This window comes from Macrobrachium rosenbergii, chromosome 42 (assembly GCF_040412425.1).
Source record: "Macrobrachium rosenbergii isolate ZJJX-2024 chromosome 42, ASM4041242v1, whole genome shotgun sequence".
Classification (NCBI taxonomy): domain Eukaryota; kingdom Metazoa; phylum Arthropoda; class Malacostraca; order Decapoda; family Palaemonidae; genus Macrobrachium; species Macrobrachium rosenbergii.
In genome coordinates, this window is record NC_089782.1 from 17,859,770 (window position 1) to 17,885,928 (window position 26,159).

Below are 26,159 nucleotides of genomic sequence, written 5' to 3' on the forward strand. Positions count from 1 at the left end.
ACGTATCTCCGTTTCTGATTAGTTTTATTCCTTCTGACCTTTTATAATCCTCTTAGTATTTTATGGTGAGTTCCCCTTTTATGTACTGATCATTTAGCGCGAAACTTCTTTTCACCCATTATTATAAATCAGGTGATCATAATTTGTATTAAATTTAGTTTTATTCAAACTACTCCCTTGTATGTCAATTCATAATTTTGGGTTTGTTTTCACATCAAACTAGGATTTTTTCTTCTTAGTTTAGTAGATTTTCTTCTTGCATTTTACGTATTGTCAGTTTGTTTCACGATTCACAAATGTCAATTTTGAAAAATAATTTTAAAGAAACTCGATTTTCTCTCTGATTTTTATTCAGAAACTATGTAAGTATAGTTTTATTAAACATTATTTTATGCCATAGTTTTGCTAAACTTATTGATTTTATTATTTGAAGTTTAAACTATTCATTTGTTTGAGGGTGATACTTCGTTTCAAACAACTAGGATTTTTGTGTACTGATTAGTTTTACCTAGAGGTAGGATTTTATGGATTAGTTTTAAAAGGATTTTAATGGTGTATAATTGTTTTTCCATAACTCTGATTTTGGATTTAGTTATCTGTCAAATTTTACAGTAACAAGTTAAACTGAATCTATTTTTATTCATATCTAACAATGGATTATCGACCCACATAGAGAAAGCCTTCTTTTAAACTCGGAATCAAGGAGTCTTCAACAAACCTTATTTGTGAGGACCTCAGGTACATTTATCCTCTTTAGACCATTTCCTTTGATCACGCTGGGGGACTAAAGGTTTTCAGGGTTTTCTCTTTGTTTATAATGGTGTCAGAGCAGGAATCAATTTTGTATTGTATAAAGAATGTAAATCTATTGAAAGTATTACATTTTTGTAATTCAAAACTAGATTTTCAGCAAACTGAAGGTGGTCACTGCAGAATACAAAATGAAAAAAGGTAGTCTGAAACTGAAGTTCCTTGCCGACACTTTTCTGTAGAAAACATTTATTATTAACATCATCAAAAAATTTTTTATAATTGCTGCCTGGAATCGGGTATCTGTCAAAAAAGTAACTTGAAGTTACTGCATATATATACTGAAAGTGGATGCTATAAATTAGTGACTTAGCTAGTTTGATTTTTCGCTTTTTGTAGACTGGATTGTACTGGCATTTGAATAAAGGATATAAAACCTTGACCTTTATACTTGGATGTTTTTACTATTGATTTTATTCCTGGTTTTGCCATTAAAGCTTAATTGCTTTCTGGGAAATCTTCTGCTATCACATCACTGGTCATAGGACATTACTGCTGTGTCTGTGTTAAAGATAAATGTATCGGCAGTTGAAGCTCTCAATCTTAACTAGGAATTTTGTAACAACAAAGCATCTCTACTACGATGGATGGATATCCACTGGCGAAAAAGTCTCAGCACCATGAAAGGTTATTATTAACTTTGTATCTGGGTGGTCTTTTGAAATGAAAACTTTCCAACTAACGCGCCCAAAACTATAATTGCGTTAGTTATTTTCTATTGTCTTGAATAGTTAGACAAAGTTTTTTCTATGAATCCATTTCCTGCACTACGTGAGTGAAATCATTCCCAACAACGATGGCTGTACGGTACTTCCCCTGATATTTAATGTATTTCACGTTCTTGAGTAATGTATACTGTGTTCAAGTAGTATGAATCCCAGTCATCATCGGCTGTAAATTGACCTTCCAGCATCACAGTCCTCATTTAACATCTGCTTCAAACGTCTCGGTTGATTCATATTCTCCTATATCCTCCTTTTCTTAATTCTTCCACATCGCATCACTGGTTAGGAAACTTACTGTGTCTGCAGAGTTCTATGTCTGATGTCACTATTTCCTTTGTGTATCGCTCAATACAAACTCAACTTTAAGCTTGTATATTCATTCCTTTTACTTCTGATGGCCGTCACAGGATGTTCCAATTCACATGCAAGGTCATTTACATCGTATTTTCTTATCCTCTCCCGTAATTGTTATTATGCTCTTCATTTAGTTGATATATATTAACCAGTTCCTTTTGAATGTTGTCCAGAATTTCAGCTTTTGTATCCTTTTACTTCTGATGTCACACTCTTGAGGATTTGAGAATGAAATTCCTTCTACCACAACCTGTAAGCAAAAGTTGAAGAATGTAGCGTTTTATTACATTGAACTCTGTAAAATGTGGCCCTGCCTTTGATCATTTGTGATAGGAAAGCAAAATACTGTTTGTATCAAAAAGCTGTATAAGCAACTTGCATACAATAAACATGTTCAGCGTAAGTTGACTTTCATTCAGAAAAAAAAAATTTACGGGATACATTTAAAAATTTACGTGGATAACATTTCATCAAATCTGCTAGTATGAGGTTAGGCAAAATTTGGAAGTACTGTACAGGTATAGGACTTTCTATGCCTAAATTTGAAAGTACTGTACAGGTATAGGACTTTCTATACCTAATACTTTATGAGCCATGATTATGACTCGCTTTTTAGCAAACAAGTGGAAAAATTACTTGTGATGAACCTCAGGAAAAATAGAACGAGCCTTCAAAGTTAAACCGCTTAATTTCTTTAATCCCCATATGTCATGTCTAGTTGATATAACTATAATTTCGATATATCAAGTACTGTTTAAAATATACATTTCGATATATCAAGTACTCTGTTCAAAGTTAAGTTTTGTACTACAAAAGTAAGTTACCAAGATGCATAGGTTTTAAAAGGAGCATTTTGTTATCCCAAGGAAGACACCGGGCTGAGCTGAAAGGCAAAAATAGTTTGAGGCTCGTCAGAAAAAACTGCAGGAGAGGCGGATTAGATATTTACTTACATATTTACTTACAATGTCTTAATAGCTTTACAGTACTCTACAGCAGAAACATGGCGACTACTTACAATGTCTTAATAGCTTTACAGTACTCTACAGCAGAAACATGGCGACTACTTACAATGTCTTAATAGCTTTACAGTACTCTACAGCAGAAACATGGCGACTAGCAAGGAAAATGTGTAGCTGAAAGATTCATGGCCAGTGTTTACAAACAATAGATTGTAAGAGAAGCGACACACACGTGGTGTTAGCAGGTTACACCGAGATGGTTTGGACATAATGACAAGGATAAAGTGTGAAATTTCTTATCTGTTGGAAAGGGTAGATGAAGACACCAAACCTTATGGTAGGCAAAGCATAAGGTACACAGGACATGGAGAAAATTCTCTGACATTACAGAAAGGGAAACCAAAAATATACTTTCGTGTCAAGTTCCAGTTTGTAAAAGAAGAAAAAAGTTACCTTGAAAGCGACCAGATCTTTTAACAATCTGAACTTCACAGTTATGTAAACGATCATATCTGACCATGAAATTACTGTAGTTGTCAAAAGAATAGCTAAGACCTAGGAGGAATGTACCAAGTTTTCATCATTTCAAATTGAATCACAAAAAGCAGTCATAGAGAACATCCGAAACCGGTGTTACTTTCCAGCAATTTTACTTGGAAGGGAGCTTTATGAAAGAAATGGTAATTACCTTTTCACTCAAGACTGCATGGCAATATTCTTTCTTACAAGGTAGATTTTGCTCAAGATTGGCCCCACTTCAGACGAATTCTGAAAGACGGATATTAGAGGTTAGGAATGATTTCGGATGGAAAGCAATTATTGTTAATTTGCTTAGAATTTGAATAGTAAAAAAAAAAAATACAGAATTTGAGTTTATTATTATACCAGTGTCAAAACTTGAAAGAGCAAAATACGAAAGGTTTTTCACTTTTATATACCAAACCACCTTGAGTAAATTGTTCCCTTGAAAATGAAAGCCGTACAAAACTACTAGCTGGCAGAGATTGTTTTAAGGAACAAGAAGTTATAAAAGGAATGAAAAAATCAAAATTAGTTGACAACCAATTACAAAATTAAGGCTTAAGATATGTTAAAAGGAAGAAGAGGGTAATTTCAATTTGGTAAAAGTCCCGAGAACGGAAAACCAGTATAAAAAAAATCAACCAAAATCCACAAGATTTGTATTTGAAATAAAAACCTAAGTGTAAAAAGTGGTGGTCTCAACACGAGAAATTTATGTACCAGAAAATAAGGTAGTTTTAAAAGACTTGAGCTAAGTAGAAGTTAAACTAAATAAAAAGGAAACAGACTAAGAATATCAAAATCAGTACTCATATACAACGTACAGGGTCAAAATAAATGGGTCAAGAGGATACCAAACCCTCAACAAAATCAAAGGCTTAAAAATTCGAGAATTAGAACTAAGCGAAAGCACAGTAGTTATAAAATTTATAACTTCGAGTTTTCCTTTCAACTCTTGACCGAAATCTAGTATACAATACCGACGAACAAAGCATTTCAAGGAAAGTCAGAGCACAATCGAAAGCCTGAACTGTCCAGGTCAAATGCTGATTAGACAGCTGAAAATGAACACAGACAAGAGAACAAATGGAACGATCTAATTATGACAGATTCGAAAAGTTAAAACTCAACCGAAGTCGAAGATTCTAGACCTCCTTTGCAGAACGGAACTCTTCTACAACAGCAAAACTTTCGAAAACTAAATCTAATATGAGCTAGAAGAAACGTAGAATGCCAAAATAATTTGTTCGTTTAACGTTGAGGTCGTCGTATCGTCAAGGGTCTCAGACTGCTGAATGCCGATAAATTCTGAAAAATGTCTGAGAAACTTTAATAAAGACGAAAACAGATCTCATACGAAAACTGAACCGGAACAAAAATCTGGTCCATAAAAGAAATGTCAAAATACAACAACCTACTACGTTAGTAACTTGTACAGTGAAAAAATCGGAAAACTGAAATTTCAAATATGAAAACTCATTTGCCAGTTGGCTTTTGGCCTGGTATTTTGCATACTCGTGTTTTCTAAGTTGTTGTTACCAGATTTTTAAGTAACGAAAGTCTGCAGGAGGAGGAAAATCAATGCAGAAATTAAAAGAATGTCTAAGAGTAAAAACACTGAAAAGTTAATTCAAGACAAGATTCAATTTCTGAGAAAAATTCGAAAATCGTAACTGCTGAACGAAAGTCAAATGCGGCAAAAGTTTAAGAACATAACCACTGTTCTGTCTTGACATCGACGCCCCTCCACTGTTCTTTCTTGACATTGACGCCCCTACCCTTGCTATATTTTTTTTTTACTTAGGCTCTTAGAAAATTTAAAAAAATAAAGTAAAATGAGAAACAAATAAGACAATTTTCGAAAATCTTGGCAATTGAACCGAAGTGACATGCTGAAAGAAACTGCATCGAAATAGTTACAAGTCCCATAAAACTTCTGGCTGAAACGATGACTAAGGCCTGGAATTCAGTTTACTTTTCAAACGCTGAGATCATCAGGGTGTGGCCAGTTAAAGAGTACAGCCCTGCCGGATCTATTTACCCTTTTAAATCTCGCCCTCGAGGTTAATCCAATTGTTTATGGCCTTACCTGAGGTCTACCATTTACTGTAATTACTTTTCTAAAGAAAACGTTCAGTACCGTTCGGTTGTTCTTACTGATTTTTCTTTCTTTGCTGTTTTTTCGACAATCAGTTCGTATATGATTACCATGTGTGTTTAATACATGAACACTTGAATTTGTGTAGATGGTTCGGCAGGAATAGCTTTGCAAGCCATTTTATTCTTTTCCATATTCCATTTCAGTAGTTGTATATTGTTTACAAGACTTTCCAGTGCTTCAGCGGGTTAAATAACCCATTCATAAATAAACAGTTGCAGGGTCCCCTCCTTGTTTCTCTAGAATGAAGTATCTTTAATACGTTATAAACAATTTCCTAGGTCTGAATGAAGATGTCGGTGGTGAAGAGATGTTTCGCTCTGGCTATCCATAACGTCCAGTAACACTGACTGCCTGAGGTCACAAAGCTTAAGCTTCTCTCCTTTGGAGGTTACCACCGTTATTGTTCTTGATCGAGCTGGCCTTTTAAATACCCTCGCTGACCACATGTCACCCAAGGTCTAGAGAGTATACTCTCTAGACCTTGGTGTCACCGAAACTGAGGTTTGGCAGCGGCGACCAAAAATTTGCCATACCTTTTTGTGAAAATTAGGTGTTTACCGAATATATGTGAAGCCATAGGTTTTCGATACTAACTTGAAGTGAATAAAAATATCTTAAAAATCATCTGAGCAGCTCTAACAAGGCAAAACAATCCTAACAGAAGTTTGATAATTCCTTATTCGCCCGACCTCAAACCAAGGGCCTTGCATTAGACTGCTTGAAAGACGAACCACGGCCCGGGTGTAACGAGAAAGCTTATGGCAAAAAGCCAGTTATCAAAGATTAAACTAATTTATCAATGCTTAAATAAAAAAAAAATTAAGATAGTAAACTACATATTCAATAAAAATTCACAATCCACAGAGAGAAATACATTCTATCAAAGAAGTGCTGGAAAGTCTAAAACTATATACATGAAAAAATGGCGAGGCACAATTAGTCAAGGCAAAAAAAAAAAAAAAAAAAAAAAAAAAAATCAAAGACCATTTGCGGCAAGCCACAAATTCAAGAACATGCCTCGTCAGTACAAGAAAATGCGAGAAATTATGCATTAGAGACAAGCTGTACAGAAAGAAATGAAAATTTCCACACAGAAAATTTAAGGTAGACAGATTATTACAAAAATCATGTAGAAAATGGCCTTCCGGCCATCCACAGGCTGTAGGGCAGTGTTTTTCCGCACTACTCAAGTATTAAATTTCATAAACTCCATGTTTTAACAAGATTCTTACATCATTTAAGCTTCTCAGACCAGTTGGACTAGAAAATCTTTTTAAGAATTTGGCCCTGAATAACTCACTCGGCAATTTATAATTAGTATAATCCACATTATGGTAATTGTGTGATAATTCAAAAACTAACACCATGTCGGATTCCTTTTTTTTAACAATATCTTACACCAAAGAAAGAATTCTTAGTTAAGTCGTAATTTCCTCGTTACAGAGTCTGAAGACAGGGTGAAACTACTTCAGTGACGAACAACGCCAATTCCACCCACGGTCCAACTAGACCTTGATTACACCAAACGACCTATTGCTTAAGGCTTATTCAAAACATAGTTTCTCCTCTCCCTTATTCCAACAGCTGGAAGTTATACCAAATTCGTTTAAATCCTAGTAATTTTTGGGAAGACAAAGGTGCCAAGTGCCTTTATTTTCTTCTGGGAAGCAGCTGTGATAAAGTTTAGTTGACAAAATATTACCGAGGGATTATATAGTACGCTTGTTAAAGCTAAAATATCGTTAAACTGATACAATTGAAACACTTATGAAACCAAACTCTTCCTTTTACAATTAGAGGGGCCATCTACTTGAATGACCTTTTAATGTTTTGAATGTTAATATAATTACTTGAGCTATTCTGTCACCTTCCAAATGATTTATTATAATAGCCACAAAGTAAGTACAAAATGGAGGTAAACAACCTCTCTAAAACAAGAATACATCCAATAAAATTATTTCAAGCTTCCTTCAAACGGCGAACAACTTAAGTTTTGCTCCGTGCCTGTCACTATAAAAAATTTCAGATTCTTGTTTCCTGCGACACAGTTTTCATACTGTGGAAAAATTCTCAACGAAGCGCCTGATATAATTTTTGCACAACTCAGCAGTAAATTTTGCAAGTAAAATTATAACATTACGAATATCTCCAAATAGCATCAAAACATACTTTCTCTATCACTAGAGCAAATACGAACCACGGCAATATGCTCTCCTCCAATATCTACCAAAATATTAGAAGCTTCCTCTCGTTTGAACAAATGACCTTTTAAGTTGAACTTTTACCGGAAGGCTTCAAGTAAGTTCAAGGCCGCAACATTTTAAATTATTACATTACAAAATATATTAGGATGTATAAGATATGTATGTTTGATCTACTACTTTCTCAAGCCACATTCCCATTAAATGACGCTTTTATTGGCTGGTCTCATGTCAAGAGTAACCGTGACTTGAAACGAATATACAAACAGAAGACAAAATTGCTTTGGGCTTAAATGTTTTTGAAATGTAATATTCATGTGAAATACTTGTGGAACATTATTCAATACTCTAAACCTAAGCATTGGGGCGCTTTCAGCGATTCATTCAGCACTCGAGACAGAAAAATGGAGTTGAGAGAGGTTGGAAAACAGGGAAGAAAAAAGCGGGAATGAAGGTAAAAACTAAAAACCTGTGGGTACAAGTTAGACGGTCCCAGCGTTACTGCGCGTTTGTGACATCACTGGTAGGCGACCAAAGAAGAAAACAAGGAAATGAAAGGTCACTCTCTCTTTCACGACCTTGGGTGAGAGTGGTCCCCGTTAATCTCCAGGTACTGCTGAATTAAAGGATTGAATACCCCTCCATGTCTTTTTACTGCCATATGAGTAATGCAGTATATGAGTCTAAACTATCACCAGCAACCCACATCATTCAACAAAAATGGGAAAAATGTTTAGATTGTATGCTGTATAATGAAACTAAACATACGAAAGTGGCTATTAGTTTTGCATATTCTCTCTTGACTTCTCTCAGAAGACATGTTTCTGTTTAGAGCTAGCGGATCGTCGAGATTAAAAGGACTGACCGCCTTAATCCAGGTTAAGAGAGCCTCCTTGTTCTTCACTATGGTAAATTCAAATAGCCTACTGACTATAATGAGATGACCGTTTTTATCTTAACCTCGAACAAATGCAGAGGCGGACTAACCCTGTGCTTTCCAAGCTGGGGGCCGAAGGGACGCTGCAGCAACCTCAGAGTACAGCCACGGCCTTTCTAGACCGTAGTACAGCGTACTAACAGCAGCACTGCCCTGCTACGGGGTACATACGGGCCTTGCATACGAGTACTTTCGACTATCCCTTTTAGAATCAAATGACCCCTAGAATCACTGAACTATCGAGTTGACAGTTAACTGGACTGGCAACTCTTCAGTCTAGCAGCAATTTTATAGCTTCCCCATTGACTAACCCTGCCCTTTTCTTCGGCCGTGGCTAGGAAAACAGTTAGGCTGGTTGTCCCAGTATCATTTCCTCTTCAAAAGCAATTAAATCAAGTAAACTAACTCAAGTTAGCGTGAATCGAAGAAAGTTCTTACCAAAATTACTTAGAACCCAATGGAAAAATTTTCAAGATTTCAAAGAAGCTGGGGTAACTTTTCTTACGGCCTCAGTATTAGTTTCAAGACCAAGACACTGCAATCTTATGCAAAATTTAGTTTCGAAGGCGCGTTACTACCAGAGTCAAGTGTTTCATTTAAAGACCACTTTCCCCAAGATCTAAAGAATACCAGGTCTACTCATGAGCAGGTGAACTGGGGGAGAGCAGGGGTAATCGGGGTTTAATCCGAGGGGTAACCACTGTGACATCATACCGATCTACCATCCTGTAGCTAATCATATAGAACGCTCATTACTTTTGCTAAATCTAATTTTTCACAGAATATGGATTTAATTGCTAATATTAACTTATGAATTTCCATATATTTTCATATAAAAAATATTAAATGCTTGAAAAAATTATAGAAAAACTTATTACAACCAAAGTCTGGAGATAAATCACAGGTCTATGATGTATCCTATGAACAATGTATATGCACTTTTTCACAAAGATATATTGCTTAAAGACAATGTATTTAGATACATTACTTGGAAATTATGGAATTAAGAGCAACCAATAGTTTGAAAAAATACCACCATTCAATACACACAAATTGGCTAGAACTCTAAACATTCCTTTACAGGCTCTTTACTTCGTTCAATATTTTTGGAAGAAATTTCCCTGTTAATATTTTTATTCTAAGGAACGTTCGATAACGAACGAAATGTGTGACCGAATCAAGAGGTAAATAAGGAAAATTTGAAAATTCTACAGCTAAGTTTTTAACAGTTCCTTTGCCAATTCTGGGTCTTTTTTTTCACCATGATAGCATTTAAATAATTTTTCCATCGTTTTCAATTCATAAAATTCTTTAGAGGGCTTATTATTCCTGCCCACGAGTTATCTTCTAATGGCACATATGACCCAAGATATGGATAATTTGGAAATTTATGGGCAATAAATCCACCGAAGTATTCTTAGCCACCTTTCTCTATTAAACTTATTCATGGTCAGTCTCTTGCAAACTTTGTGAAGCTATTTTCTTCTTCTGCACAGAAATGTTCTGGTAAACTAGACATTATGGCCGAAAGACTCAATTCACGTTGTAGTGATCGTCGTCATTACTATTGGAAGAAGTTTGCACATCAAGAAAAGAATGAAATGTGCCAGCTGTTATGTTATCCCCTTTGCAATTGTTGTCTTCGTTATATTTTGATCCTATGAGAATTCTTTCCCTAAAAGATGACAAAATTCTTTGCCTCGCTGCCACTGTCGATGGGTGATTATAGTATGCTCCCATCTATCGTAGGCAGGCAAAGAAATGCTCTAGTCCATCTTAATTTAGTCTATCATATACCGAATTTGTCTTTACAGTTTGTAGCAATCTGAGCAAAGACTGGGGAAATTACAAATCCCTTTTAGAAATGGGTTAAACCTTTACCTCCCAGAACCTTCGTTGATTTTGCCATTTCTACCATGCGTTTAGGAATTTTGTCCGACATGTTCAACCCAGATGCATTCCTGGATATGGAAAGTTGTACTTTTTCGTTTTACATTTTATTGCAAGAAAACCCGTAATTAGCACAATGAAACTTTTCATGTATACCCACAGATATCGTTAGCAATAAAATATTATGCACTAAACAGTTTGTTTACTAGTTTATAAATAGGTACAGGAAGAGCTTCGCACTGAACACCAGGACTCTGACGTCATAATCCGACCCAGTATTTACCTGCGCAGAAAAGGACACGATTTGGGTAGCTGGTGGGTTGACCTGGTATTCTTTAGACCTTGACTTTCCCTCTCTTCATCACATTTTCACCGCAGAATGTTTAAAACTTCAGGTCCTTTTGCACTTTTCAAAACCCAGCAAAAACTGGACATAACCCATTGGCGACGAAACGCCCGCCATTTGAAGTTGTTGACTATCGATACAATATCGAAAATCAACAGATCACGTTACTACTTGCCAGCAGCTGTACCAAAATAATTTCCAAGGAAACTCACCAAAATACTGTCAGTTTATGATCCGAAGGTTTGATTCCAAATTTAATTGATAATGTAAACGGTAAAATTAATATTTCGTAACTTACCAAGCCTACTTTGGCATTTCCAGAAAAAGCTGAAAAACCACGATGTTCCCGAACAAAGTTAAAGCTCCAAATCATCGAATCCACAGTTCTACACAAGTTTGATTTTATTTGCGAATGTTCCCCTAGACGTGCCACTGGGTTGGTTTAGTTAACTAAAGTGTAAACTCGCTATCCTTTGGATAGTCATTTTTTTGTTCGAGCTTTCGACCCTGTCGTTTGTTCGAAAAGAGCATTTGGTAGTGCTTGCGATCATCTATTTACTCGAGATCACCTTCAATCACCCCAAGTAAAAATTTCCTTGAAAATAATATAGTAACTAGAATATATTGGCCTAGATCCCTCAGCAGCTTACTTTCATGAAAGCATTCCATCGTTGTCAATCAAAATTTAACCAGCAGAGCTGGCCAAGAACTAATTTTTTATAAGTATCTTTAACTCATACAATGTAATTCCCGTAGTAATGAGTATAATATATACAAACTAATAACTTCATAATTAACCGGCTGTTTGCTTCAATACTTCGCACCGTCATCGATAGTAACCTTAGAATATTTTTAAATTAAGTTTTCTTTATTACGCTTCCAGAACACTGCCACGCGAGCAGGTCTGGTCTGGCATAATTCGATTTTCTAGCATATTTCTGATCGGAACACAGAACAGCGACGTATCGACTCTGCTGTTGGATAGCAAGCGATTTTTGACAACGGGAACCCTGATTTTTTACTCCCCCTGGCCCAGGATTGTCAAACCTCGCGATATATACACACATGAAATGTCTAATTTGTAATAATTAGTGAATTCGCTTCTAACAAAGCTCTTGCTGTGTTTTTATTTTAGCTTTATGAAAAAATGATTGAGATGCGGGGGCTTTAAAGTGCGTTTAATTTCCACCACTTCAATACTTTTTAGCACGGGAATTGAGGGGGGGGTCACTTTCAGAGACCGCCCAGGGCGCCACTAACGCTAATTACGCCACTGGTTAACACATTGCTACATTTGCATGACATGATCCAGGTTCAGTCATTGCCACTTTCATTGATTGTCTTACACGTTTGTACTTATTTTAGTGAAGTCCATCTGCTAGGTTTTGCTAATGCACTTATACTTTTAAAAATCTTTACAGCTACAGTCTACCTTTGTCCTTTCCTCCACTCACATTTAGAGCGTTCAGCATTGCGATAGGTAGTTTTACCTAAGACCGTACATCCTGGAGTTGTTACTAATAGAAATTTTGTCCAACTAATAACTAACGCCCCTTAAACCGAATTGTTTACTACCGTACTCCTATGTACTTCAAGGCCGAAGTTGATAAAACCAAAAACCTAGTTCATTTACACAGCCTTCACTGAAATACATTTAAATACAGTATTTTAATACAGGTAATCAACAGTTCTCATTCCTTCAGGAAAATAATACTTAAATTCTGTTATAAGTTATATTGAAAAATTTAGTTCAGCAATTTACATACTATAAAACTGAATAATTCAAATTCCATTAAGACCTTTCAATTCAGACGGTGAACCAGACCAGTTTCAAGTGCAAATTTTCTGAACTGCAAGAATTTTCTTTAACAGCAAGAATTTTCTTTAACAGCAAGAATTTTCTTTAACAGCAAGAATTTTCTTTAACAGCAAGAATTTTCTTTAACAGCAAGAATTTTCTTTAACAGCAAGAATTTTCTTTAACAGCAAGAATTTTCTTTAACAGCAAGAATTTTCTTTAACAGCAAGAATTTTCTTTAACAGACTGTGGTGGTTGTTCCTAGTGGATCATTGGCGTTCAAACTTCAGGTTTTCTGAAACAGAAATATGCGGTTAAGTTTTTATGAAGTGAAAATTTAGGTCTTAAATTGCCACTGCTTAGACTGAAGCTAATGAAAAATAGTTTCAGGATCTGATTATTTTTAAATTTAAGTACTGAATGGATCAGTTAGTAATGATATAGTGCAAAACTGGTTTATCTTTTCACGATTTACGGAAAGACTGAAGTTGCCCTTTCGTTATATACTAACTTGAAAGTTATCAACGCTTTTAGGATGCTTGGTCGCTTTAGGACACGCTATAATATTCCGTGATACTTCTAACTTTAGTTCCGTCCACCTACCACTTGTAGGTAGAATCCAGTAATTATCACTGCATTTAATCAGTTTTTCAAGACACCAAAACTACCAACAAGCACTTTATACGAATTTTCTTATAGTTTTCACATTTATAAAGTAACTTTCTATTTTACGGTAAAAGCCGATTTTTGCAACTACTATACTTGGTCAAGAATATAAATTAACTCGTTAGAGACCATTTGCCACCTGTAAATGGCGCTTAACGTATTATCTCATCCAGCACTTACGTGATTTAAGGTACGTAACACGCCCGGCTATTACCCTGTTTATTTAGCAAATTGTCATCCCACCACATATTCGTCTGCAAATGCTAAATCAATTTTAGTATTAACTAACCCTCCAAAGTATTTCCATCACAAGCAAACTACCACCATCGTGAATTTTACGCCATGAAAACGAACAAAATTATCTGAACACCACCTTATGAAAATATTACCAGTGAATATTACCAGTGAACTGAGGCGTTCACAATATTAAGGGTCCCCAGAGCTCCAAGTCGCAATTTTTTTTTTTTTTTTTTTTTTTTTTGCTCCTAAATCTTATAAAAATATCCTACTTTCCCATGGAAAAGCGTACCTGCAATTGTAGACTCCAAAGTGGTCGAAAATCCCATTATCTAGCAAAGGGTGGTGGACCGCGCGAGAGATAGGCGAAAGATTTTTAACAAGTATATTTTTTCACTATATACATAATAGTGCCCCTTACAAAAGCTTATTTTTCCACTATATACAATAGTGCCCCTTATTATAGCTGAATATTTTCAGTCGTTCATATTAAAAGAATAAGATTATAATAAATATGTATAGTGTTTTATTGCATTTCCATTCATTATCTACCCCTGTGCATATGTAAATATATGCCTAGGTAAGTAAAATTTCATAAAATGTTTAATTTTATTTATTACATTTAGTTATGTTTAAAATACGTATTTTTTACTTTTTTGCCATATCCGTAAAAACACCCTTTCTTTCCCTAAGCGCTGTTATTAAAAATAAGGCAGTCGTAAAGGATTTAACGAAAAACAATGAGGTCCTAAAGTAGATACGATTACCTTTCAAATCTTAATTTTTAAAATCCGTTCATAAATGGCCGAGATATGCGTGCGTTTGAAAACAGCCAATTTTCAAACGCATTTTTGACGACTTTTTTAATCAGGCTCCTGGAGACCCTTAATATTGTGAACGCCTCAATTGTAAAAAGACTTAACACAAACTATGCTCGAAGAGCTACTGCAAAAATATTCGTTCCCATGTTACGACAAAAATTCTGGTTTCATTCCACACGCAAATCCAAAAAACATTGGCACCAGAAACTTCCATATGGAGTCCAGAAACAACAGGCAAAGCTCGAGTAGAACGTCACCAATAGAACTAAAAATTAAACCAGAACGGAAGCTTAGTACATTTACAAATATTAACGTTACGGAACTACTAGTAAACTTGACTGTTCACCGGATTAATTTTTTTCCATACATTTCCACGTAGGACCACCAACTCGGCTAATGTTACCAGAGTTATACCAAAGTTGCTTACCTACATAGGACCACCAATTCAGCTAATGCTACCAGAGTTATAACTAAAATATCAAAAGATAATTACCCATACGCAACCACCTATGCAGCTATGTCACCCGGGTTATAACTTAAATCTCAGAAGCTAATTACCCATATAGGCCCATCAATGCAGCTAATGTGACCAAAGTTTAACTAAAATATCAAATTTACCCAAATATGACCCAAAGCAGCTATGTTAACAAATCTCAAAAGGACGACCAATGCCGCTAATGTGACCAGAGTTTGGCTAAATAAGTTAATTACTCAAATAGGACCATCAATACAGCTAATGTTACCAATTATAAATCTAAAAAGTTAATTACCTATATCGGACCACCAATGGAGCTAATTGCCAGTTATCACCAAAATCGAAGTTGATTACCCACATAGGACCACCAAAGGAGGTATTGTTCCCAGATTTGTAACAAATCTCAGTTAATTACCCATATAGGATAACCAGGAGAGCTAATGTAACAGTTACAACTAAAACCTCAGTTAATTACCCATATACGACCATCAATGGAGCTAATGCTACCCGAATTATAACAAATCTCCCATAAATAAGCCCTCATTTTGGATCTATTTTCCCCCTAACCTTCACTTCATAGGTCCATTTATCAAACCACACTAGCAACTTAATTTTAGCCACTTTAAGGCAGGCAAAGCTAGTCAACTTATAGTAGGCCATATATTACGCTATATGACAAAAACTCGCCTTGTCAAGATCAAATTAAACTAAACGAAACCAGATTTTTTTTTTTTACTATCAGTAACAAACATCCGTGCTACAAGTTATCTACAATGTATATACAATAAGGTGAAACAAAAACGTACCCCAGAATGAAAGTTAAAAAAAAAAAAAAAAAAAAAAAAAAAAAAAAAAAGACCATACAGTACAATGCACTTGCTTTAGAACTCACGCTTATGCAATAATGCGATTATAAACTTTTCATTTCCATTAAAATATCGTATCAAGTGTCCATATATTTTCATTTGCCAGTTTTCATCCACCCACACATGACACTGAAATCGCTAATCGACTCCTGACTTCACAAGCATTAGCTAAGCCCCAAAGTATTACTAACAAGCAATACCCACCACAACCGTGAAATTTAAAGAAAAATTGAAAACTAAAAACTACTGAATAACACCTTACGATTAACTGCAAAACCTTGATCCTGTAAAAAGAAAAAAGATTTTACAAAAACTATGCTCAAAGTGTCACACGAAGATTCACTCCCATGTTACTGACAGTGGTTAAGTTCTCTGCCACAAAAACTTTTAAGTACTTGCGTAACCTCTAGCCAAGCGGACCGTTGAACATTCACTTCTAAAAGATTCTTGATCACTATAACCAATTTATGGGTAATTAAATCACTTAAAACTAAGAAGTTTTCCCAGAACGCTAAGCCCTTCAATAAAACGCATCTCTGAAGTCAGAAAATCAGATCTGGAATCCCTAGTTAAAATTTATGACGTCCTTCACTAGTCTGCCCGGTAAGTACAGTATGTCACGCAAGTTGCAACTTAACCTAATTCACACAAACTTGCACCCAGACCCGATTAGAACGCAAGAAGTTAACCGAAGCCGAAGATAGATTCTAAGTCTGACTAAAAGGCCTCAAAATTCATTACTGTAAATTCAACAGTCCCAGTATAATATTAATTCACCACCTAAACGTCAAAACCGTTACAATGACAAACCTCATTTCACTTTAATTAAACCTAACTAAAGGCTTGATTTGAACTAAGAGTTGAAATTCTAACAAAATTTTACTTACCTCTTCCACATCCACAACCTGAAACTTCACCCAGGCCCTGCTCCGAGAAATTAAGTACATCTTGGAATGAACCAACCCAGGTTAAAATTTTCCCAGGGACTATGAATGAACAATCCCAAACTGACTTTCCAAGGATCATAAAGCAGTAACATTTTTCTAAGTGTGTTCCTCCTTGATCCTTGAGAAAATGGTGTTAAAATGGAACGTAATTTAGTTTTTTTTTTTTTTCAAAACAAAATTACGCTGAGAACAAACAAATGAACAGCTAACTTTTAAGACAGTCAAATAAAGGCGATACCGAAATTTGGATGATGGTCAGACATCGGTATAATATAAAATAAATTATTAATGTTCAAATTTTAACTCGGTGTTTTGTTGGTTGTATTTTTTTCAGCGATATTTAAAAAATCTTTTGTAGATAACTTTTGCGTAATTCTGCCAGCATAACCGCCAGACAGACAAATAAATCATTAGTACAGAAAATTTAGGTGTTTTCATTAGTTTCTTAAAAATTTCTCAACAAAATTACACTACTCAGTTACATCAAATTTCATGATCGAAGTAACTGTAAGAATTATATCTAAATTTATGTAAAATCGAAAGTTTTCTTTTTATTTTCCAACAAACTGTAATCAGCAAGGAAATAAAGGTAAAACGCAATCATTCCACTGGGTGAGCCAGTATTCACCTTAGTATCATAATGTTACACTATTTGAAAATGCCCCGTCACTTGGCCAATGGAAATTCCAATCTGTAAAAGCTTTCGGGGTCATGGCCAGAATTTTCAAAACGGTGGGTTTCCGAAATGAACTTTTTCATAAGGTAGTATGTTAATTGCTAAAACATAAGCGTATGGAACAACACATTTCAGTAGACTAAGGAGGAATGGAATGAAGAGTATTCTGCCTACACGTATTATGAACTTCAATTCTTTTTCAGTGACCTTCCAGTTATCCTCTTCGATAAAGTGACCTAGGGCATCCGTGCAACTTATCTTATATTTCCTATTCTTTTATTTGTTTTCAGTCTCGTAGGTTTTAATTTGTGCAAAAAAGTTGTGCTTTTGATGTTTTATGTTATCTTCTTAAGAAATAATTAATTCTTCCGAAATGGGAGAGGAAAGAGATCAAACGCCAACCCACGGTCTTTAAAACTACTACTACTACTAATAATAATAATAATAACAACAACAGATGTCTACCTTATCTGGTTCATTGGCTTTACGTTCCGTATGGAACTCCAGCAGTATAAAACAGGAAACACAGTGGCGCTAAGATACTTATGTTCATGTCAGGTGGGAAAGTATTTATAAAATTGATAAAATCTACTGTACCTACAGAGCAGCTTTCAAATCACAAATGAGGAGGAATCTAAGGCATTAAAGCTTTCTTCTTCTCTAACTTAGGCCTTGTACTTAAACGTCTAATAAATTATTTTTAAAACTTGACTGCCTCATGCCACTAAACAGTTCTTTTTTTAACACCAATCTTTGTATAATCCACCATTTCCAGGCAGGAAAGCGCCCCCTTCCCCCGCCACAACAACAAAAATGACAAAAATAACACCCATTAAGAATAGTGACACATCTGAAACAGTTATCTTTTCTTGAAATCTCAAATGCCACCATGAACATTTGTCAACTCGAGTTATTTTGTTGGACTTAGTTCAAGATTCATATAAAATTACTTGGAGGAAAAAAACTTTTACCCAATGGACTCCTAAATATATAAAAAAAAAAAATAAATCATGATTCAAATGGCCACAATTATCGTTTCGACAGCTTGCAATAATTTCTATGCAAAACTGAACCATCAAATCTAACCCACAATGAACCAACGTGTTTCTAAGAGAAAAGATTTGGAAACCCATGCTTAATGGATTTGAGAGGACATACACTGTAGCTCATTCAATGAATACCTCGGTGGACACACTTTTCAACATAGGAGTGGAGCAAACGGTGTTGCTAACTTTACCATTTTAATTCATTTTACATATGCCTATTAAGTAATTCAAGTCATAGGGCTATCTACCAACTCTCTATAGTTATTTTTAAGCTTAGAACAGCTAAGATCAATTACTGTACAGCATAATTGCATATATGTAAGTTATTCCTATAACTAGATACTCTTTACGCTACAATACCCTGTACCTATGCATGCGTTTCACAAACAGTTCTTTGTCAGCAACTAATTGGCAAAATTTACTTTAATTTTACACCAGTTTGTGATCCTCTTATTTTTGTAGAATATTTGTCAACTATACCTTCTCGTGTCCATGTAGTGCTGGAAGTCTTGTAGTTTGCTGCAAAAATAATTTCTTACACTATTATGTTGTTCTGTCAACTTACTTGGCTAATGATCTGTTCCTTATATTTGTCAATGTTTTGCTTTAATCTTTGCTTACATTTTACTTATACAACCAAAATTACCTTATGATCCTCTACTGGATGTTACAGCAATATTCATAGCTCTTTTGGTCATTATATCACTTCTTTCTTCCAATCTCTCCTCCTTCATGCTTTCTTTCTGTACTGACTTTTATATCCTGGGATACTGTCTTCATTGATCTTTATTCACTTCCTTATTATATACTAGTTAAGTCTTTCAGTAAATACTTCAATGAGCTTTTTTGACACAAGATTTCTAAATGACAGACACTCATGCCAGTTTAATTTAACAATTAATATTTCAAGATTTTAAACTGGCAATTATATAGCAATGAGAAAATTACACAATCACCTGGTCCCAAGCATGGATAAAATAGTGACGGACTGCAGAGTAAGTGCTGTAAATACCTTACATAGCACCCAACCTACATCATACAGGCGAAGCTTTATTTGTTACACATTCTTCAGTGATGTTCATATATTTTTCTTTGCTTACATAATGGGAAAAAGAATATCAATCTTGACCCAACAGTCAATAAGTAGTAGTCAGAGAGGATGGAGAGCAAGATAGAAGAAAAAAATGGGGAGTGGATGCAAAATAAAAGGTTAAAAATGGGGTGCAACCAGGGATTAAGGGGTGCTGCAAACACCTGTTATTAATGAATACATCAAGACCTAATGTTATATTTAGCATGTTTTCTTCATTTCATATTAATAAAGAAAATTCTGCCTATGGTTTATCAATCCTAGCAAATATGTATTTGTTTCCTACTAAAAGCAAGTAGGGGGAAATAATCAGAATTGGACTCATATATGTCTATCTTTATATCACAATAGTTGATATAACACCTCTGACATGTAACAACAGCAACATCAACAACAATGGAAATTTCCATAGGAAAATACAAAAAAATTTAAAAGTCATTTGTATTTTTCCTAGGCATACAAACCAGAGCCTTTTATGTCGAAGTACTCCTCCGTGCAGGCTGGATATGGTCTTTTAAACTTGGTAAAATGTTTTTTTAACTGGCATCTGGGGCTATGTGGGGCAGTTAAAGCAAGATTATGATAAAAAGCTCAGATTTGCTTACCTAGGAAAAATTCAAAATGATCTAAAGATTTAATATTTGTTCCTGTGGAAACAAAAACCATCACTTTTTATACAGGAGTCTCTCAAATAATTGGCAAGTTGGATCTCCACCCAGAAATGAAATGCTTCTGTCATAACTATGGGAATAGGACTAATTATTCCTGTAATCTCTTATACAATCTAGCAAAGGGATGCAAGATTGATAGGGCCCTGGGCCATACAGATGTGTCTGAATTCTCACTCTAGAAAACCAAATGTTGCCCGAAGATGGGGTAGCACATGTAGGGAGGCAGCTAGTATCTAGGTCAATCTTAAATTGTTGGGTTCAGATGATATCTTTACAACAAACCCGCTCCCTTTCCCCCAATGATTAAAGAGAGCAAAGGGAGTCACACATAATGAGCTAAGCCTCAATTGGATTCTGATTGTGGAGTTTGTCTACATTGTGGCCCATCTAACATGTACTTGGCCTGGCTGCTGTCTTGCACATGAGGAAATGAAACAGGGACAGAGACACTATACAATCTGTGAAGCAGCCAGCACAGAGCCTAAGTTTAAGGTGTCTTATGACTTATGGGTGAAATTCCTAAGGTAAAATTAAGTAAAGGTAGTCTGGCACCACAGACACCTGCCCTCATTACCTATGAAACTGAAGTTTCTCCCATGAATGAGGCTTCTTAAGCTCTTGCCTACACTGGTACACTGGACAAACTGATACCCACTCAGGATCAGAAACATGTCTGCCTGTTTGCTACATGAAGTCAGAAAGAAAGTTTGTTCTTACATGCTACCTCCTTGTGCCTAATAGACTACTCCTACATAAAAGGCGATGGTTATGATTTCCAAAGGAAAAATTTCATATTCACCATCTATGAATAGATACACCACTTCTCTCTTCTGCTGGTAAGCTGCCAGCTGAACACTCATTAACAATCTCAAAGTTTTCAAAATTAAGTTTACCCATGAATTCTGCCATATATATGTAACTGGTCTTTTTAAGGTCCACATAAGATGTCACAAGGTCCTTCACTGAAGCCCTGACCTTCAGGTTTCCACTCATTAATGAAGTGTCTGGCCATGGGACATACTCCATTTTAATATCTGACAGATGAGGCATGTACTTGCCAATATGCTCCTCTATGCATGGCAATTCTGAGGATGATATCAGGCGCGGTAGTCCAGTCAGCATGCCCTCAATGTTAGATTCTATAGTATGGAGAAAATTTAAGGTGTAGTGGATTTCCGTCAAATCAAAAATATCATAGAACTTGATCATTCTAACGGAATCAAGCAATGTTTCGCAACCCTCCCGCAATGTGAGGAGAATTAATGTTTTTGTTACTACGTCGATTTCTTCCACATTTTTCTCTCCTACAACTGACAGGATATCTTTCACCATTTCCACATCATTTCTTGGCAATGTCTTTATGTCAACAGATATAATAATTGCTCTTTCAGCAATTTCTGGTTTGGCAAGCACCATCTTTTCAAGCTTTTTTATGTCAACAACCTGGAATGAGGAAAAGACACATACAGCATGCTATAACATCTGACTTACAATAAACATAAATAAATTTAGTTATAACTCATTACGAGCTCATAATAAAAGTGTAACACACTTTATGTTCTCTGGAAAGAATAGGAGACTTGTTCGAAAACAGAAATTAAACATACACTAAAATAATTCTTCTGTGATAGTTGTAACTGTGTCGTAAGTCAAGAAAAAATTTAACGAATAATCATTTTATTCTCCATGACTATGATGGAAATCAAAGCAAGGTCAACACATGATTTATATACAAATACATTACATCAAATTTCATTTTCAGTTTAGGAAAGATTATCAGGAGCAATGATTAAAACGCAAGTCAGAGGGTATGCTAGTAAAAGACCTAACTAGAAACACGTGCAGGAGAGATGGTTTAAAGGTTAAGAAGGGAAATTATAGCTTAGGAGAAAGAAACCATGAAGGAGTAGCAGTACTAAACTTCTGCCACAGCCAAAGATTAGAGTTACTAAACATAATATTTAAGAAACTAACAGAGAGGTTGATAACATTTAAGTGTGGGTAACCTGTTACACTGACTTAATTAAATGAGAAGTATAGATATCAGCAGACACATACCTAAAACAACACAAACTACTGTGATATAAGTTGATAATGATGGATATAGTGAAGATAAATAAAAAGAGAAGTCAAAAGCATAAAGAACATGTCAACAAAGGGTGACACCAAAAAGGAGTATAAAGAAAGTGTTGGAAAATAAGGAACTGAAAAGTAGAATGTTGAAACTACTGAAAAAAAGGCACAAAAACTCTATACATCATAAAAAGGAAGAAATGGCAGTAAAATCCAAATTCTGGCAGAGGATGGGTAGCACAGATAAAGAAGTACTGCATACTGGGAGAAGAGGGAGAGTGCTAAAAAGCAAACGGCAAGAGCAAAAACACTTAAAAGGAATGTAATCAGAATCTGGGAGCTGATATAAGTAGATGACCTCGTGTTAACCATAGAACCAGAGGAAGAGGTCACAGAAATAATAAAGAAAGGAAAGCGAAAACTGGAATAAAGTAAGATGACAAAACTTATGGTGACTGGAAAGAAATCAAAGGAAAAAGTGCAGCATGGAAAGTGATAACGCAAATCCAGCAGAAGAGGTTTACGGGTGAACCCAATACTAATTATACAATGCAACAGATGATGTTACCAGAGATGCTCAGGACTGCAAAATGCATGCACGTTATTTGATGCCTGAAATGTATAAGAATAGCACATGGTGAAAGACTTAGGAGGACCATGTGGTGAATGAACAAGCCTCAGACACAACAGAAGATTTATATTATCATAGGGACACTAATCAGTCAGTGAAGCAGGTATTGAGAGAGTAGTAATTTAATATTTGGAACTTATCTATTAAAAAAAAATTTGAAGATGTTGGACAGCCATGTAGGAAGATACCAAAGCAAAATGATCGAAAGTAATCAGATCTGCAGAGACCTTCTTACCCTCTATGGCGTGCTACTGGCAATGAAAGCACCACCACAAGGCCCAAGTGTGAAAAAGATAAAACAACAAGGAAGAAATGAGGGAAATTTCTGGAATACAGATAATTGAGAGTAAAGTATGCAATAAGTAAACAAGAAAAATATTATGATGCACATAAAGCCTGTATTACTACACAGCATGGATATGGGCACTGTCAAAGAAAATGCACGTCACTTTGATGAAAAAAGAAAATGCACGCCACTTTGATGAAAAAGTGTAAATATTCACGACGAGCACAAGGGGAAGATCATATTATAAATGAGGAAAATTCAGAGATGTGATGTGCCCAGAGAGTGGGAAACAGAGCAACATTTCAAAGACTGAGAAGGTTTGGACAGGAAGAGAAGGGGCAGCAGCTATTAGTCATGAAATTAGCAGATATAAAAGTAACAGGACAAAAACCACAAAGAAACCCTAGAAAAACATGTACAAATGACTGAGAAATATGGGAATTCAAGTAGAAACACCTAGAAATGATGGAAATTTAAGGAAAGTACAGAAGACAAAGGTGGAGAAAAGAATTTCATATCTAATTGCCTTAAATGGAAGATCTGACAAAATGTCAATGACAATGATTCAAGGACTATTCCTTTTCTTTGCATCTTCCAAAAGATGAGTGCTTTACTTTTGCTGATAAACAGTTTGTTTAAAAGTAAGAAAAGCCATGACTTTGAAGGAGTCATGGCTTATGATCCTTCTGTTGATCTAAATATATGACAAAATACAAAATGAGAATTTTCATGATAAAATTATCTGGATACTTACCAACTGTTAAAGTTAGCTACATCTTCACACCATTAGGTGCGATCAGCAACCAAAATTAAATAAAATAACACTTGGCTAACCCGCTAGGACTGTCTCTGTAATCACCTGTTTCCACCAGGTGGTGCTGGAATGTTTACATTCTTGTCAGAATTCTTCATGACCACCCACTAAGATGTGGGGAACCTGGGTGGGTTTCTACATTAACAGTAGGTAAGTATCCAAATAATTAATCTAATCATGAAAATTCTCATTATTTGGAATGAATTTTCCCTACTGTTAAAGTTAGCTGACTAAGCAATGAAAGAAAAGAGAGAGGTTGCCACTAGAACAAAGCCCACATACAAGAAAGGGCTTAAAGCTCACTAATACAAACCCTTAAGAGTTCTAACTGGACATACGACAACCACTTCAGCATTGCCTACAAAAGCAGTTAAATTAGACACTGTCACAAATCTGAGAGGGCTTTCACTTCTATATCTTTTCTCTAAGTAAGGAAAGAAGAGAGAGGTTGCCATTAAAACCTAGCCAACATACAAGAAAGGGCTTGAAGCTCACTAACACACTTTGCCAGAGCAAGAGCTAAAAGAAAGGTGTCTTCAAAGTTCTAAAGAGATGCCTTATTAAAAGGCTCAAACTGAGGTTAAAATCTACAGGACTACATCTAAATTCCATTGTAAACCATGAGAGGAAGATTGAAATCTCCAGCACAAATCAAAGAAAACCTCTTCAAACGTTAAATTGTGGGCAAGATGCAGAACTGAATGCAATGTAAAACGGTATCCTTTGACCACTGTGACAGCAAACTACTTTGCGAACCTGAGACACTGGTAGAACTTAAATCAGACTGTCTAGTGAACGGGTGCTGGATATCATTCTGGACAAGCACCAAAATCAATAAACTGAGCATTATTATTGAAACACAATCGAACAGTGGAGGGCATTCTACACTTTAGGATTGCTTCCTTGGTCATTCCAGAAATGCCCTTAGATTGTAACAGACGGTGACAATCCCCACGCAGTCATATGAAGTATGTGGAAGTTAGATGGAATTTTCTCAAATAAGACTGTCGGAAAAGATCTTTCCTAAGTGAGACGCCAAGGAACATCTACCACCAGGAAAAGAAGTTAGGAGAACCATTCCCTTTGGGGCCACCAATGAGCTATCAAAATCATCCTTGTGTTCTGCAAAGCTCACAACTTGTTGAGTATTTCCTCAAAACAGCAAACAGAGGAAAAGCATAGAAGTCTAGATTTGACCATTCCGAAGGAAGGCATCAACTGCCCATGCCTGGGGATCCTGGCATGGAAGGCAGTAAACTGAGAGAGTAGTGTTTTGGGTGGTCGTAAACAGACTGGTGTTTGGGTCTCCCCAGAGGTTCCACAACTTCTGGCAAACCTGAGGAAGAGGAGACTACTGTACCTGACTGAAGACCTTGCCCTTTTCTGCTGAAATGGTCTTCAGTAATGTTTTTCCATAGGACAAAACGAGGTAAAGGAATGATGCTGCTGGGCTCTGTCCAAAGGAGAAGGAAGTTTCTTTGATAGCTTGAACAAATATCTTGATCTGTGTCTTCTTGTCATATGTACGAATCGAGAGGTTGAATTGTCGGAAAAGACTGCAATTGTACTATCTCTGACTAGATGCTGCGTAAGACCATTACAAACTGCCAAAAGCTGTAGGTTGTTTACCTTCCAACTCTCTGACATTAAATGTTTCTCAGAATGGCCCCCAATCTACCTCCGAGACATCTGAGGACAGTGTAAAGGTTCTTGAGGTCTACAGGCCAACCCATTAAAGTTCTCAAAAGTGGTAGAAAATTGTCTATCTATCTGTATGTTGGAAAAAAACCCAAAAAGAGAGAGCTAATCTTCATTCCCAAATAAACAACTGACAGGATTGGAAAAGCACAGATTAGTCAATACTGAATAAAATGTCCAGCTCCACGGTTAGACATAAAACAATTCTTCACCCTCCAAGTCATCAGGAACAAATTGGTGAGAACAAAACAGTCGTTCAAAAATGAGAGAACTACTCTGATACCATGCAGATGAATCCATCCTGGTAAAAACTCCAACAGACTGAATACTTTTCTTCGACAGAAGGTGTACTGGGATGAAGAAGCACGTGTCCTACAAGTCAACAGAAAACACCTCTGCCTTTCTGAAAGGTCGACAGGACCAAAAAGGGAGTAATATGAATAAATTACTTCAGAC

The 26,159-nt window shown here is 35.8% G+C and overlaps 1 protein-coding gene and 1 long non-coding RNA gene across 9 annotated transcripts in view; both read right to left on the bottom strand.

Moving 5' to 3' along the window:
* Positions 1-1,841: 1,841 nt before the first annotated feature.
* LOC136828015 (uncharacterized) lies at positions 1,842-17,310 on the bottom strand. The gene is made up of 3 exons (XR_010849881.1): positions 16,659-17,310; positions 3,540-3,619; positions 1,842-2,139 (listed from the first exon to the last, which is right to left on the bottom strand). It is a non-coding gene; the product is annotated as an uncharacterized lncRNA (long non-coding RNA).
* Positions 17,311-19,851: 2,541 nt separating this feature from the next.
* LOC136828014 (uncharacterized) overlaps positions 19,852-26,159 on the bottom strand; it is a 488,300-nt gene continuing 481,992 nt past the window's right edge. For all 8 annotated transcript variants that reach the window (XM_067085640.1, XM_067085636.1, XM_067085637.1 and 5 more), the window contains one exon: positions 19,852-21,644. In XM_067085640.1, coding sequence (XP_066941741.1) covers positions 20,997-21,644 — 648 coding nt within the window. In that variant the 3' untranslated portion in view covers positions 19,852-20,996. The remainder of the gene's footprint in view (positions 21,645-26,159) is intronic.